At 33.4% G+C, this 15,760-nt stretch overlaps 1 protein-coding gene across 3 annotated transcripts in view; it reads right to left on the bottom strand.

Moving 5' to 3' along the window:
• MAN1A1 (mannosidase alpha class 1A member 1) overlaps window positions 1–15,760 on the bottom strand; it is a 162,733-nt gene that overhangs the window by 101,758 nt on the left and 45,215 nt on the right. For all 3 annotated transcript variants that reach the window (XM_079148053.1, XM_079148054.1, XM_079148055.1), the window contains exon 5: window positions 8,195–8,275. In XM_079148053.1, the coding sequence (XP_079004179.1) occupies window positions 8,195–8,275 (81 nt within the window). The remainder of the gene's footprint in view (window positions 1–8,194; window positions 8,276–15,760) is intronic.

Raw genomic sequence — 15,760 nt, 5'->3', positions numbered from 1 at the left:
ACAAGATAGAGGTTTATAATGAGGAATACACATATAACAAACCTGAGTTAAGGAGTAGGTATGATTTCTGTCATTCACTCTAGGGCAAGAAAAGGTAGTAATTTCGTTTGACTAAAATGCATGTTATTTCAGAATCAGTTCTGTATACTGCTATATCCCTTTTAAAGTACAAATTAAATTTACCAATCATAATGGAATATTCAATGTGTGTCAGTTGTAATTCGTGAACCATGAAAATTTAATTATAATATAAGTAAAATCACTGTTCTCCATATATTTTACTAAACTAAACCTTTTTAAGTGAAAGTATTAGCTATTCCTTTTTTAATAAAAATTTCAGCAATGAATACCAACAGTAAATGAATATTTAAAGTATATGTAAGGATCAGTCTAAATTTCTAAGTAATAATAAGATAATCATAGTACAAAATAACAAAGAAATAATCAATAATACTATTTGATAAATGTGGTTAAAACTGTGCCTTTTTAAGAAAGCAGCATAAATGGGCCATTAAATGATTTAGAAAGTCTTAGCTTAATAGTTTTCTCAAATTAAAGAAAACGTGCTGTAGAATCCCTTTCACATTTACTTTTTATAATTTCCTCCTAGGCTGTAATTTCAGAAAATGCCCTAACAATGTTGATTCTATTTAAGAGGTCCACAATAAACGATCTCCCATATTTAATAATGATTTCATTTAGATAGAGTTTCTAGTTCACTGGTTTTCAAAATTCTATCTATTCCAGAGAACCAGCATGCATAGAACAGATAAAAAGGAAGATGTCTGCTGGGGCTAGGGGGCTAGACATGGAGACTGGGGTGAGTCACAGGGACTTTTGGGGAGCTAGAGATCTTATCACCTTATTACATTCTTTTCCTCACATCCTCTACTCCAAGCCTTCCAAGCCAGTTGCTTATTTATGTTATCAATAAAAAGATTTTACTTTAAAAATTACCAGAAACATTTTCTACAGGAATTTTAACAAGGTCACAGAAAACCTAATGAAGCATTCAATTAACAATAATTTACTGAAGGTTTTCTACCACCAGACATACGGTGCTAAGCAAGGGGATACAAGAATGGGAAACTCAATTGACATTTCTGTACAAATTTTACTGGGGAAAGAGGAGTGAGGAGGTAACATGACTCAGACCATGCAGAGTGAACTTTAACAGCAGCACATGCAGCGAAGGTAGGAAAGGAAGCCTCTGAATCTTCTCATGGGGATGACTTTATGCAGATAGGTCAAGGACCATCTCATAAATGACCTTCAGGGTTAGGGGTAGAAGGAGCAGGACAAAACACACATATGTGTTTGGCTTATTTGCCAAGATGGAGAAGGAGAAAACCAAAATACAGAGGAAGGTATGTGAAGAAAGTAATGGACAAAACCAGAAAGAGGAGGGGGACTGGGACAAAAATTATAAAGACTTTATGCAATGATTTAAAAAACCTTCACTTTTACATTACAGGTATCAGAATAGGTTTGTAAGAAGACTGTGTGGTCTGATTTTTTTTTTTTTTCAGTGCCAAAGTGAACAACTGAGAAGAGGGAAGATGATGGCAGAATGAAGGCCAGCTCAGTTGGATGAATTTGAAGTCAGTTTTCTGCCTGCCTAATGTCCTACCATAGCAAAACCAAAATAATCCAATCAAAATATAAACTTTTGTTTTCTACAGGTCTATTCAAGATTTACAGTTTTGATTTGAGTTACATTTCTTTATTAAAGTAGAAGCTCCATAAGGTCAGGGCTTAGGGGCTATTTTATTCTCAGGTACATCTCAAGGACAAGAATAGTGTCTCTAATACAGTTGGCAGGCACTCAACTGATATCTCCCAAATAGAGATTGTGTCCTCGGGTACATGTCTCCTTGCTTTATGTGCATCTCTGCCCAGTGTGACCAGCACTACTCTGCTTTGCCTGGGTTGGGATGCAACACTAAGACACACCTGTGAAGAGTTTTCCTATTGAGGGAACCATCAAACTCACCTTCATCAAACCTCCCTGTGTCCTACTACATGAATAATACAGTTCTTACTGTTATCAAGGTCTTTCCCAGAAGATCATCTCAACATGGAGGTTGAGAGGGAATAGAAGAAAACTTTCTAAGTACAGCTGTTTTCTCATTTGACCATCTATGCTCTTATTTTTATGAAGTCCCTTAATTTGTTTTTCATCAGTGGAATACAAACTTACTTAACCATATATTTACTTCTTTCTTAATATAGATCTATAATGCTATGTATTACCCTAAATATCACTTTGGCTACTGTCCAGAAAACTTAATGTGATACTTATATTTTAATTGTTAAATAATCTAATTTTTATATTATAGATTCATTCCCTGAGGTAATTGTTATTGAAAAGATTATTTTTAAGTTTTCATATGGTTTTTTACTATTTTCAATGTGTATATTTCTAATGTTATATTTTATTGGTGGCATAATATAAAATTCTCATTATCTGTATTATAAGATAAATACTGTAAAAATCTGATTACCTAATTTTTTAAACTTAATTTTATCACTATGACAATCTTTCCTTTTAACTCTGTTGCATAGATCTATTATTTCTTCATTGCATAGAATGAACAAATTATATTTTGATCTTAAGATACTGTGATAAGAATTTTTTTCAATTCTATGAATTATTTTTTGCAAACTATGTCTTTTGTTGATATTTCTGCTTTTTTGGATTTAAAACTACTTTGTTAGAGATGAAACTTAAAATACCATATATCTGAGAAAGCAAGAGAAAACTGAGCCCAATTTTAACAATTTAGGCAGGATTTGGGAGGGTTCTAAGCTAGATCCAACTGTATTGCTGGGTTTTTCTTATTTATATCAGATAGTCTTTATTTTATCAAAAATTTGGTACATACACAGGTAATATTATATGTGGGCTATTTTGTGTTATCAAATTTTTAGTGTTCATAAAAATAGCAAAACCAAATTGCTGTTAATTCTCTCCCCTTCTTTGCTCTGGTCGCTAGGAAACCTGAAGACAAGTCTCTGTCCAAAGCTGCAATGATTAACAAGCTGGCAGAATGCTTTGCTACGTGCTAATCTCATCTGCAACTTTAATATGCCCTGAATTTATTCTCTGCTTTTCCACAGTTCTGTTTGCATCATACATTTTCTGTAAGTTGTTTTAATTTTTCATTTGTAGAATAAGGTAGGAGACAGATGGACAGTTTGGGAGATGGCACTCTTTCTGGCAGGTCATGGCAGATATTGAGTCTGAAAGGGAACCACATTGATACATCCGAATTTTCTAGGGGATCTCTAAATAATTTTATGACTATTCATCACGAAGAAAACTTCAAAAACTAATTTCTAATCCTTGCTCAAACACTCCATATGTCCAAATCTTGTTATGAAACACAAATGGATCTTTCAAACACTAAATTCCATCTTCTCTGTCTCCTCTCCTCAACCTCAACCTCCTCTATGTTTCCCCTTTAATAGTCTTAAAATTTCAGGGGTACCAACTGTTTCTCTTATTCAGTTAAGTGTCTCTCAACAACCATCTGGTACAGCAGATAACTCTTGGGGGATCTGAGAGAAAATCCTGTTGCTGCCACCAAAATGATAGGGTATCTTGTCTGAGGGAAGTGATGTAACTTAAGAGTCCATTCTCTGTGCTTCCTCAGTCTTGGATCTTGTGTCTTCTACTTTTTTTTTTTTTTTTTCTTTTTCGTCAAAAGAAATGTTCTTACATCAATTTGGTTGTTGATTTGTGTGTTTTTGTGGTTCACAGACTTCAAACATACTAGGAGAATATTTCCTTTGAAGATTAAATATTCTAGGAGTTTATTTGTGTTCCCTTAATTTAAAGAATTAAGGAGGTTTTCGAATCAAGGAAAGTTTTTTTGGGGGGGAACAATTTTTTATTAAATTATCAGTTTCCATATGGCTTGTCTATTTCCTCTGTCTCTCTTACCATTCACCATAGTGAACTTGCATCTTGTTGGTTCCAAAACATCTACTCTCCTCGTTCTTCTAACAGGGCCCTAATTTGCACTCACAAATTGTTTATACTTCCTTACACTAAGCCTTCATGGGATACTACACTCAAACCCTGCGGAAGACTCCTAGCGTATTCTTTCCTTTACTCCTTAATCCCCAAGGGGCTGCATGTAATAGAAACATTGCCAATGCCTTCTTCTTGGGGAACTTTGTATCTTGAGTGAAGTATAAAAGAATAGTCTACCTTTACTGATTCTACAATGTCCTAGGGAGGTAGCATCTAAAGAGATCTTCCAGGGTAACCAGAGATGTTTTGCTTCAGATTGTTCTTCAGCATTCTCTCTGATTCTGCTGTATCCCTAGGCCCCATTAAATTCACTACCTGTTCAATACAGCTGTTGATTTGTAGAGGTTCAGTTCATGAGAAGGTACAGAGGAGCATAAGTCCTTTGAGTGAGCACACTCCTCAGGATGATAAAGGCCTTCTGTTTCTCTGCCTTAGAAACATTCTGCAACTAACTCCTCTGTCCTTAAGCCATGGAGACATTATCTTCTTAGAAAAACATTTGGTATTAGTGGACTCTAAGAAGCAATCAAGTTATATGATCTTCACGTGCGCAAAGCTAATTGCACTCACGTAAGCTAATGTAACTTGATATAATCCTGAAGTAGATAATAAAACTGAACTGGCTTTCCCATGGAAGACACTTCTTGCTGTAGGACATCGTGTGTGTGTGCCTTTTATTTGCTCCCCATTAACCGTTACATTGGTTTCTGTTACAAAATGTCACATAATATTCGTATGTGCTCTTTTATACATGTAGCATCTTTTGCAATTCCTTAAATTTACTCATCTCTATTTTGCACTTGCAAATTTTCAATACCATTTTTGTGTTGGTTACTACTAGTTTACACTGTTGTTTTCCAAAACTTCTGGGAGACAATAATTCCAACTCAGTGTTAGTAGATATTACATTTAAAAATCCCAGGGAGGTTATAGTTAATTAAATGTAGAAAATAGGAGCCATGTTTGTAGCTCAATAGTAGAGCACTTGACTAGCATGTGTGAGGCACTGGGTTTGATCCTCAGCACCACATAAAAATAAATAAAATAAATGTAGAAAATAACAAAGAAAAAAAATTGAATGTTTCTTTTTCTGTGCATTGTGAATTTCCAAGAAAGAAAACGGGATGTAGATTTTTTTCAAACTTATTTTTAATGTACATTGAGATACAGATTTATCCTGACATATCAAAAGAAACTCTTGAGTATAACATATTTGGGTAACGATATTCTAGATGCTTCTATATTTACTGTTTTCTGCAAGGATTTTCATTTCTCTTCAGCTTATTATAGAGCAATGCAATGTTATCTTTTATTCTTAACAGTGATCATTCCTATTTAGTATTCATCGTATCTCCATTCTACGTTTGTAATTCTTGTGGTTGCTTGAGTTTCTTTTATAGTTGGGGAAATTTTTGAGGCTTGACTTTATGGTACTACAAAATATTTTAACTGAGCTAGGACATTTCATACTTATGAATATGTTCCTATCATCTCAGTTTATTACAGGCATTTCATGTCTCTTCTCTTGGTAGGTTAGAGTTCTTGTGGCATTCTTGAATATTGTTCAGTGTTTCTAATGAACTTTACGGTAGAATGTAACACAAATGATGGTGTGGCCTCTCTTGCTTTTGCAATATAATTTAAGATTTCTGGAATTGTATTAGGGTGGGCCTATATACTTCTGATGGTGATTTATAAGATGTTCTTAAAATGCTCCCAAGCCTCAGTGATGACATCAGGATGTTAAATTATGGTAGGATAGTAAGTCTTCTATGAAGTAATTTAGGAAGATAATTTTTCTTAACTACCTTAAATCCTATGATATAATAAAAGTGTGTGGAAGAGAACTTCATGAACTATCTGAAACCAACTTATTAATAATTTGGCCATGTTCTGTTCTGTTAAATGACCATGTTTTCATTTTGGTATGGAGACAAATAGTTCAAGCACAGACCTGGAGTAAAATAATGTTTCCTGATCACATTACTGATAGACAGTTCTCCTGAATGCACTGGAGAATTGAAAGGCCATTGTCAGTGACAAGGTGATTAGGGAGAAGATGCAGGAAATGATGCTAAATCAATTTCCTACTAACGAGTTCTCATCTAGTAACCCTATGTGAGAGAATAAATATTATTGACTGATTACAGCTGCATTTTTCAACATACAGAAATACTGGAAATAACCCAAATGTCTAACATTTAGGGAACCATCAATCAAAAATATGCCAAAAAGAAGAATTCTTATGAACAAAAATTAAAATGCATTCTATAGAAACAGAATAGCATCTAAGAAAGAAAATACCTTAAGCAACTTTTATTCTCATAAAATTAAAATATAGAAAAATCTACAATAAAACAAGATTTATACAGTGAAAGGAACAATGCACATATACTAAAATATAGTCATTTTCAATAGAGGTGCTTTTTGCTGTTCTTTGTTTATTAATGCTAGCTAAATACAAAATTTAAAAAACACCCTTACAAGTTCTTAAGCAAATTATTCTATCTATAAGCAAAGTGTATTATTTATAGCATTATATTTAGATAAATATATAAATACGTATCATTAAGTACATATACAAGTAGAAACTCTTACATGTATGCAAGGTTAAAACATTGTTATAAATGATAAAGTATCCTAATTAAGTATTATGCATATTTAGAAGAAATACATGTTTGTTTCTTTTTCTATGATGTATTATCCTAATTGAGCCTAGACACAGAAAATGCAGTCTTTTATTTCCTCCAAATTGTTTCACCTACATGTAAATTATGGAGAAAGTTAAAACTAAGGTCATCATAGCATGCCATGTTCAAACATGAGAACCTCCAGGCATTGGATGCTCAGAGAAACACATTGTAAAAGCATAAATTTATTAATTAGAATAACATTATTTAATTTTAAGCAAGTCTTTTTAAAAATATATATTCCTTGGCTTAACACTTAGGAATGTGTAACTGAATAGGACAAATGAAGTTATTGGGGATTGGAAAAATTGGGAAAAGGGAAGAAGCATAAGATACCAGAGGCCCTCATCACCCTGGCTGAGAAGGTGACACAGTTCATAAAGAAGTAAGAATTTAACACTTAGGCAGGAAGATACTGGAGAATACAGAAGCCATCTCTACACTGAAAGATATATGGTAGAATAAAATCTAGAGAGAGAGAGAAAATATAAGATTGTGAAGACTGTCTTGTTATGATTAGGAAAGAACCTGATAGGAACAAAGTCAAGCAGCTTTTCTCATTAAACATTTATTACTCTGCCTAAATCTGTTTGAAGCTTAGAGATACATGAAACACTACACTGCATAAGACCTACTCTTCCTCCAACCGGAATGCTGAGGCTAATGCAAATCTGATTGAAGTGAAATTGAAGAATGTGACTATTTTTTCCTTGATGTCAGTTTTTAACACTGTCAATATTAAAGGTGAGGTCTACTCTAGCATTTTAGTGGACACTTAACGTTATTAATAAAGTTGTCCAAACCCTTTCAAGAAAACAGCATCAGTATCCTTTGTGAGCATGATACAAAATCCTTTCTTTATCAATAAAAGGGAGCTAAATTAAAAACTCTTCCTTTGCTTCAAGCATTAGTGAATTAATTCATCATTGGCCCAGGAAGAACACCAAAGCATTTTGCACAGGCTCACTGGCCTGTAGAACTCTTCATTGGGAAGCTGAGAGCGCTTCCCCCTCAGTTTCATAAATACTATCATTTTTATATCTTACTTGCCATGCTTTCTTCATTTTAAAAAAAAGTTTTTATTAAATTAACGTATGCTAACATTAAAATAATTTTCAAAGAAAAAAATCCATCCACAAGGCTGCCACTATATTAAACTCTTAATTTGTCTATTGGCATATATAATTTGTAGTTATAATTACACCATACGTAACAGAATAGATGGAGCCAGGCTTTTTTAAAGGCATTACTTAACATTCCCTGACAATATGTTCTGCCAAACGTTCCCAACTTGCTCATTTAATTAGCACATATTATGAGAAATTCAATGCAAACTATGAGCCCACCAAAATAGGAAAATTTAATGGATTCCTCCTAAATGTATGCCACAAAAGGCAAATCTAACAAATAAATGTGAGTTGAAGATACTTTATAATTCACACGTACACACTGTTTTTCATCTTACCTCTTCTCCAGACAAATAGTAGGCTGATAGGAGTCCACCAACAAAGCGTATGTTTACTTCAAAAACAGAAATCTCAGCATTCTACGGAAACAGAATGGAGGAGGTTCAAATGCAGTGACAGTACACAATTCAGAAAACCATCATGATGGCTGCATATTCTTTAAAGTCTGTTCAAATCTTATATGCTTGCCCAGAGAAATGTATATATAAGGGGAAAAGTCCTCCCTTTCAGTGGTGTCAAAATATACTTAAATAGATAAAAATAATTTGGCTCAAAATAAAACTCATAAAAATATTTAATGTTTTTTCTTCCTTGTGATCAACAAATCATACAACACTTGGCATTCTCTTTTGTGCAAAGGCAATAGGACCAGAGCGTGCTTTTTCTATTCTGCGTACTCCTTTATTTTATTTATTTGCTTTCTTCTTCTCCCTGAAAGACCAATCATACTCTACTGTGGCTGGGAGTTTGACATTAGTCTAGCATATTTTCACACTATGTTAAAGTAGCACAGGCAGAATGCAGAGAGAATCTAAAGTCATAGATATTGGTTTCTAGCACTGGTTTCCAACTTTCTATCTGCAACTTGGGACAGTCGCACTCTTAGAGACGACATTTCATCTTTACATGAAAGAAATAATAATAATGTATACTGTATCTTGCTAACAGTTCTTATTTATAGCAATAATCACTTTCTTTTTATTATTTATAATCATGCTGGGCTAATCTCATTACATGACCCTGTCTTTAAATCTTCACAATGATCTTATGAATTAATTGTTGTTCTTATGCCCATTTCAGAGATAGAGAAACTGAGTCTTATACTAGTTAATGTGACTTATTGGACAACTAATAAGTGGTAGAATCAGGATTTGAACTTGTGATTCCCAGTTCAGGGCTTTGCTATTCTGATTTTTATAATACCTTGCATACCTGAAATAATTACAGCATCTAATTAGTACTTATTGTCAATACTTTTATTATTTTACAGTATTTGTCTACTAAATAAATTTTGTATTCTGTTACTTTCCTACAATACATACAAGGTCCACTTCAAGCTTTTGTGAGCTATTTCTCTTCATATTCACTGGGCCTCCTTAATAATTGTCACTTTTGCCTAACATCAAACCATTCACTGATAATCACAAGGGCTAACAGCAACCTGTAACATGTGGAGTAATTATCTGGCAGATGTACTTAGTCAAAATAATTTGAGATATTATCTCCCTTAACATTTATTAAGCAACTACTATGTGACAGGCTCTTCCTAGGTGCTAAGACATAGCAACGAAGGCTGGCAAGGTCCTCAAACTCCTTGAGTCTACGTTTTAGTGGGAAAAAAATGTTTCCAGAAAATAAAGGAAATATAGAGTCACTTAATTCACACACATACTCTCTAAAAAGATAAAAATATCTAAGAAGTAAAGCTAAGTAATTGTTTAAGATTAAAATAATTCAAAAAATTTTCTGAAAAAGAAATATTATAAAAACATATTAAGAAAGGGACTTAGTAGACCAAAGTTAGGTAAAAGAGTCATACAATAAGACCACTGGTGAGTTTGTTTAAATGTATTTCATATTTTGTACCATGTATGTAATATATTTTGATTAAAGCTACTCTGTGTAGGTTCAATTTATCTTCATCTGTCCCTGAATGAAGATTATATAAATATTGGGCAAACTGTGAGTAGTCTACAAAATTACTGATAAGGAAAAGGGAAGATAATCTATGAATTTAGTTTGGTTCACACAATTTTATTCCTTGTCCAAGAGTAATAATGCTAATAATAAAATCTAACAAACTTAACCCTCAAATCATATTCCTCTCAATTTGTTCTTGTGTTTTTCCATTTTTAAACCTGAGAACAGTCCCCCACATTTCTGTTTATTGAAGCCTGCTAAGATGATTTTATGTTCTAATTCTAACTATGGATTCAGTACACATGCATTCTCTCTTCCTCCCACAAAAATTTTAGATCATTGGGACTTTTATAAAGACATCTGATAAAAATTACTGCAGGTAGAGGACTGAGCCATGTCAAATACCACCAGAAATATATCTTCAGTTTGACATCAATCACCTATTAGATGCAGTTATTCAACCTGCTATTGATCCAGCTATGTATGCATTCTAGAACCTAAATCTATTTGTCTTCCTCTGCCGCTAAGGTACTGAAAGATAACCCTGTAAGGTACTATAATGAAAGTCAGTTGCTGTGACTTTCAAATTTCATGGATCTAATGTTCCAGTGAGCCTAAGAAGCAAATTTGGTTTGTTAGTGAATTCACATAGGTTCCCAGTGATTGCTATGCCCTTGTCTTTAAAACTTTTGTTCAGGAATGTCACAATATCACTATCAGTAATTCTCAAGAGTCACCATTTTCCTCGGAAAACTAGAACTACTTTTGAATTCTCTTCGTAAAATTCTTCCTCCCTCTGTTTTTTCAAAGTTAATTTATTTCAGCCACTTTAATATTCTGGGTTATATTATGTTTTACACCAGAAGATTGAAATTTAGATACTTAGGTTACTCCATACAGATCCTTAGATTAAAAAGGATGAGGAAGATAAAAATTTTCTCACCATAAGGAACTAGTTAGCAGACTAGGAAAACACTGGCCTAGAGTCAGAAAGATCTGGGACTAAAGGCTGGTATGGGAGTTATTGAGTGTGAGATCCTAGGTAACTCATTTCTTCTGAGTCTTGGTTTTATTATTTATAGAATGGGACAATGCATTCCTTACAAGGTATTATAAGTCCATGAGTGTAAAGCACTGTGCACAATCCCTGGAAAAAGTAAGGCACTCAATAGACAGTTGTTGCTATTACCTCTGTGTATCAGCTCAGCCAAAATAATGGAAGGCCTAGCTTCCACAGGGTAATTGAACAATCGCAATACTCATTTTCTGTGACCTTCACAGGAATGGTGTTCCCCAATGTTTGAGGAGTCTTCTTTTGCCATAGAGTATCCTGACCAATTTCCATTTGGGCTTGAGATACTTGATGTGATTTCTGGATTTTCAAAAGTGAATTTCTACAATATAGGAACTTTAGGCCATTTTTACAAATTTCTGATTTCATGTCTGTTAAAATAATCATATTATAAAAGAATACATTCCTCCTATTAATATTCATGCAGTAGTTTTAAGATATTCTGAAAGTTTTCTATTCACTTATCCTAATAACAGAAGAGGGGATGGGGCAGGAAAGGACATACATAGATAAAGTAGCCTCTAAAAATAAGAGTTTTGTGTGCTCTACCCTAACAATTAATGTGAATTTTGTAGTGTACTTTATCTGGGCTTGTTTTAAAATAAAATAAACTTTCCCCTAAATCTTTAAGATTGCATTCCAGGAGTGTGCTCTATATATTTTGTGGTTCAGTACACAGCATTATGTGTCAATTTAAGAAGTAGATCCAGTCTTTTATTTAAATTGCAAGAACCTACTAGTTAATATCATACCTGATAAGCAAGCACAGCTTGGAGATTTTCAACTAAAGATGTAAGCATAAAACAAATCTGGATTGGAGAAACTGCTCATTTATTTTTGTTTTTTTCCCCAGCAATGATACCTAACCAGATCCATCTATAAGCTTAATAAAATATGTTGTATGACTAAATTTACATCAACAATCAATTGGTGAGTAATATAAGTCATGGAAAAATTATTAGTGCCTAAGTCTTTTGGATTCCTTACCCTGGTAATGTCCCTCTTAAATTACTTCATTCTCTTCATATTTCTCTCCTCTGATTTACTATACACACATGTAAAATTATAATATGAAATGATAAATATTTGCAAAAAATGGAAAAAAGAGTCTAAATTTATAATTTTTGTCTTTCTCCCGCATCTTCAACGCTATGCTCTATCTATCTGCTAGAAAGGCTTCCTTCAAATCAATGTCATGAGCTCAAGTATGTGAAGAATCCAACCCTATCTGGGTGATAGGAAAGTGAATGCTTTAAAATCTGTTTCAGAGTGTCTCCTCCACTAGACAAGGCAGCACTTTAAACAACTCAGAGAAGCTCTATCATATTGAATCCTAGAAGCAATTTGCTTATCAAAATTATTCACAAAATGATGTATTTTAAGAACTTTTCAGTTATGACACCTTGATTTTCAGGGTGAACTCAAAATACAATAGGGGTAGGAGTATGTGTCTGTATGTGTGTGTGTGTGTGTGTGTGTGTGTGTGTGTGTGTGTGTGTGTGTTTAAGGGCAGTTCTTGAATCTCCCCAGGCTATTATCATACCTGAGAAATAAGCAAGATTTAATAACAGTTGTTCTCCTACATACCAGTACAATAATTGTGTTTGATAACAATTGCTCCACTAAAATCCAGTGTGTAACTATATTTAATAACCGTGCCACTACTAACAGGTACGATAACTATGTTTTACCTTACTGAGAAATATGTTGGAAACTTGAGACTTTTCAGTCATTGATTAAAGACAGGTAACTGCCTGAAAGCTTTGCCTGTTTAGAATTAAAATACATCTTTACTTACATAATTAGTACTTCAAAATGTGTGTTGTATACTTTGGGGATTAAGAGTAAGCATAAAACATTTGTAACAGATTAAATTGCAATATTTTATATTCTTAGTATATCCTAGCAGCTTTAGTTCCATATTTAAGTAACATGATAAATCTCGAGGTTGTTAACAAAATGCAAGTTCTCTGGGCCACCATGAGAAGCAAATAACTACCTTGTTTACATAATAGATTGGTTTTGCCATGCAGGTCCAGAAAGGCCCTCACATAGTAGCCTGATCTATTGCTAATCAGTCAGAGAACAGCTCCTTCAAAAGCCAAAGCCCAAATCATCTCTCCTGGCAGGTACTTCTTAATATAAGATAGAAAATCTGAATAACTCCATTCAACAGGATAATTAACTTAGTTATCTGTACCCACTGGGATGCAATGTTCTCCTCCAAAACAGATCATTTTCAGGAGCATTATTAGGGCAAAAGTTACTTCTTTTGGCATGGAACTGGATCAAAGTCAAGTACTCAGGCGTATGAGAAGATTCAGAGCTGCTTCCTGAAGCCAACTTACATCCTTCCAGTAGGGACCCCTACAGCTTGTTTACCTTATTTCCTTGAAATTAAAGAAACAAACAGTTTGGATCTTTAAATTAAAAAATAAAGTCACCTTAGCCACCAATACCCCTCTTTTCCAAAACATATGGCATTCATTAAAATCAAAGGCACAATCCAGGTGCTTGCCAAAGTTCTGTTTGAGTGTGTTGCTAGTTAGCGTCTGGAGTAATCATCTATCCTTTGTCTTTCTCAGACAAAGCCCTGCCTCTTACGACAAGACATCATTTTACCTCAGTATGGAAATATGTATTTCAAGGATAGTTTTAATATAGTTTTTGCATTTACAAAGGGTTTATATAAGAAATTGTTATCTGAAGAAAAGTTATACATGTTCTATAAAATTTGCTAATGAAGGGTAGTTCTCAGTACCCGAGGATCTAGGTAACTAGTGTTTTTCAGTGTTTTCATTTGTTTATTTATTTTTGTATGTGCTGTAAGAAAGAAGGAGCGCACAACCGAATTTCGAAATGCCCATGTTGAAAACCCTTGATTGTCCTTCTGTTAATGATCTTCCTGTTGCAGAAACCACCACAAATCTGTCCTGGAAGTAGGTTAGCTAAAAACAGGTAGGTTAACTTATCTGAATTACAGATCATTTCTAACCATAAAAACATATGACACAATACAGCTACCTCTGCTCCCTGTCAGTATGCCTTCCAGCTGAATCTAGGATACTCAGTTGAGAAGCAGGACAGGGGGACTAACTTCTCACCATTTCACAAGCACTTACTGAATGCTTATTAAATGACACACTCTAATGAGTACTGTGATAATAAGATTACATTCCTAACCTCAGAGGACTCATATTTTCTGGTTGCCTATGTATTTCTCAATTCTTTGTATTTCCTCTCTAGTAAAAAACAGGGTCTTAGAGTTAGGCGGATCATATTACAACCACGGCTCTTACTTGCTGTATAATTTTGGGCAGATTAATGAACCACATCTTCATCTATAAAAGTAGGGGGAAAAATACCCTGTAGGGTTGTTACAAAGATTGAGATTAACCTATTAAAAAACAATCACTACCATAATACCTGGTCTGTATCAGGTACTCATTCAATTGTTGATACCTTAGATAACTCAGCCTTCTCTGAGGTACTCTATTTTCCCTGCTAGACTAGAAGCTCCATAAGGGTAAGTAAATTATCTTTTAGAGGGTACCTGATAAATAATTAGTGCACATGTGAATGAATAATGAATAAACAAGAATCAGTCTTAGACTCTTTGTTCTAGATTACTTTGAATTAAAATCAGAAAACTCATCTACATAGACTCTTAGGGTTTTCTAGGATTACCTATGTGCCTCTACAGATGCTTGAATTGAACATAGAGCTTGTAAAGCCTTTGCTCCCACTTCCAAAAATGTATTATTCCAGTGATTTATTTTAAGCTAGTTATTAAAGCCATTTGAACTTTGTGCTATCAAGTATACAAAATGTATCAACTTGCTGTGCCTTAATGAAAAGAAAATGAGTTTTAGTTAATGACAGTATAAGCCAATGAAAAGCATTTACTTAATGCGTTTAAGTGATGTAAATTGAATATTTTGCATATAAACAAATTTATTCCTGTCTGCAAGATTTGTTTATATATAGGAACACTGTAAGATAAAACTCAATAGCAGTGTTTCTGCTTCAGTTTCATTTTTATTCTTCCCCTACAATACATCTAGATTCATTATTTTTTTATAATAACCTTGCATTGTCAATTGAAATGTTATCAGGAAAAATTATTAATTTGAATATAAGTAATAATGTTTTTAAGTGGGAATGATACTACGTGTTATCCATAAAAAATGAAATTATTTTTCTCTCTTTTTGCTAAGGCTTTTTCAGTTTTTTCTTCCCTCAGATAAATGGAAAAAATTTTCTCCATGTTTTTTAAAGGAAGATCAAGCAATTGTTGAAATAATCACACAATCAATTGAATCTGTGGGTAGAATGGGTGAAGAGAAGACAAATTCTCATGTTATATATTATAAAACCAATTAGAAAATAGTAAACTGTAAAACTTTATAATGCAAAGATTGATCAGAAGAGTAAATCAATACCCCTTTCCTGAATTTGTTACTATTTTTAATATGGGAATTACTGTCATTTGTACATTATTGATGGTTTATATTTTTTAAAAGGAAAATATGATAATTCCTAAAGAAAGAGTTGAAACAAATATGTTTTAAGAACTTTCACATTAAGAACAATATAATAAACAGAAACTTGAGACCTACAACTATCATTTTTAGAAATATATTTTGAAAGTAGATTTTAAAAGATACAGTTCAAGATTATCATTAGCAGTCTTAAAATGTATATACATAATGTCTATAGCTAACTGCATAAAATCTTATTAAAGAGAAAAGAATACAAGTTTAGATAAAGAAAAGTCAGAACCTTAGCAATCACTTCATGATAGTTCAATCTGTTTATCTTACAAGTAAGGGGGCCAAGTAACCTGTTTTTC

This window comes from Sciurus vulgaris, assembly GCF_902686455.1.
Source record: "Sciurus vulgaris genome assembly, chromosome: 7".
Lineage (NCBI taxonomy): Eukaryota > Metazoa > Chordata > Mammalia > Rodentia > Sciuridae > Sciurus > Sciurus vulgaris.
The sequence above is the reverse complement of the archived record's forward strand: the minus strand, read 5'-3'. Positions and strand labels throughout refer to the sequence as shown.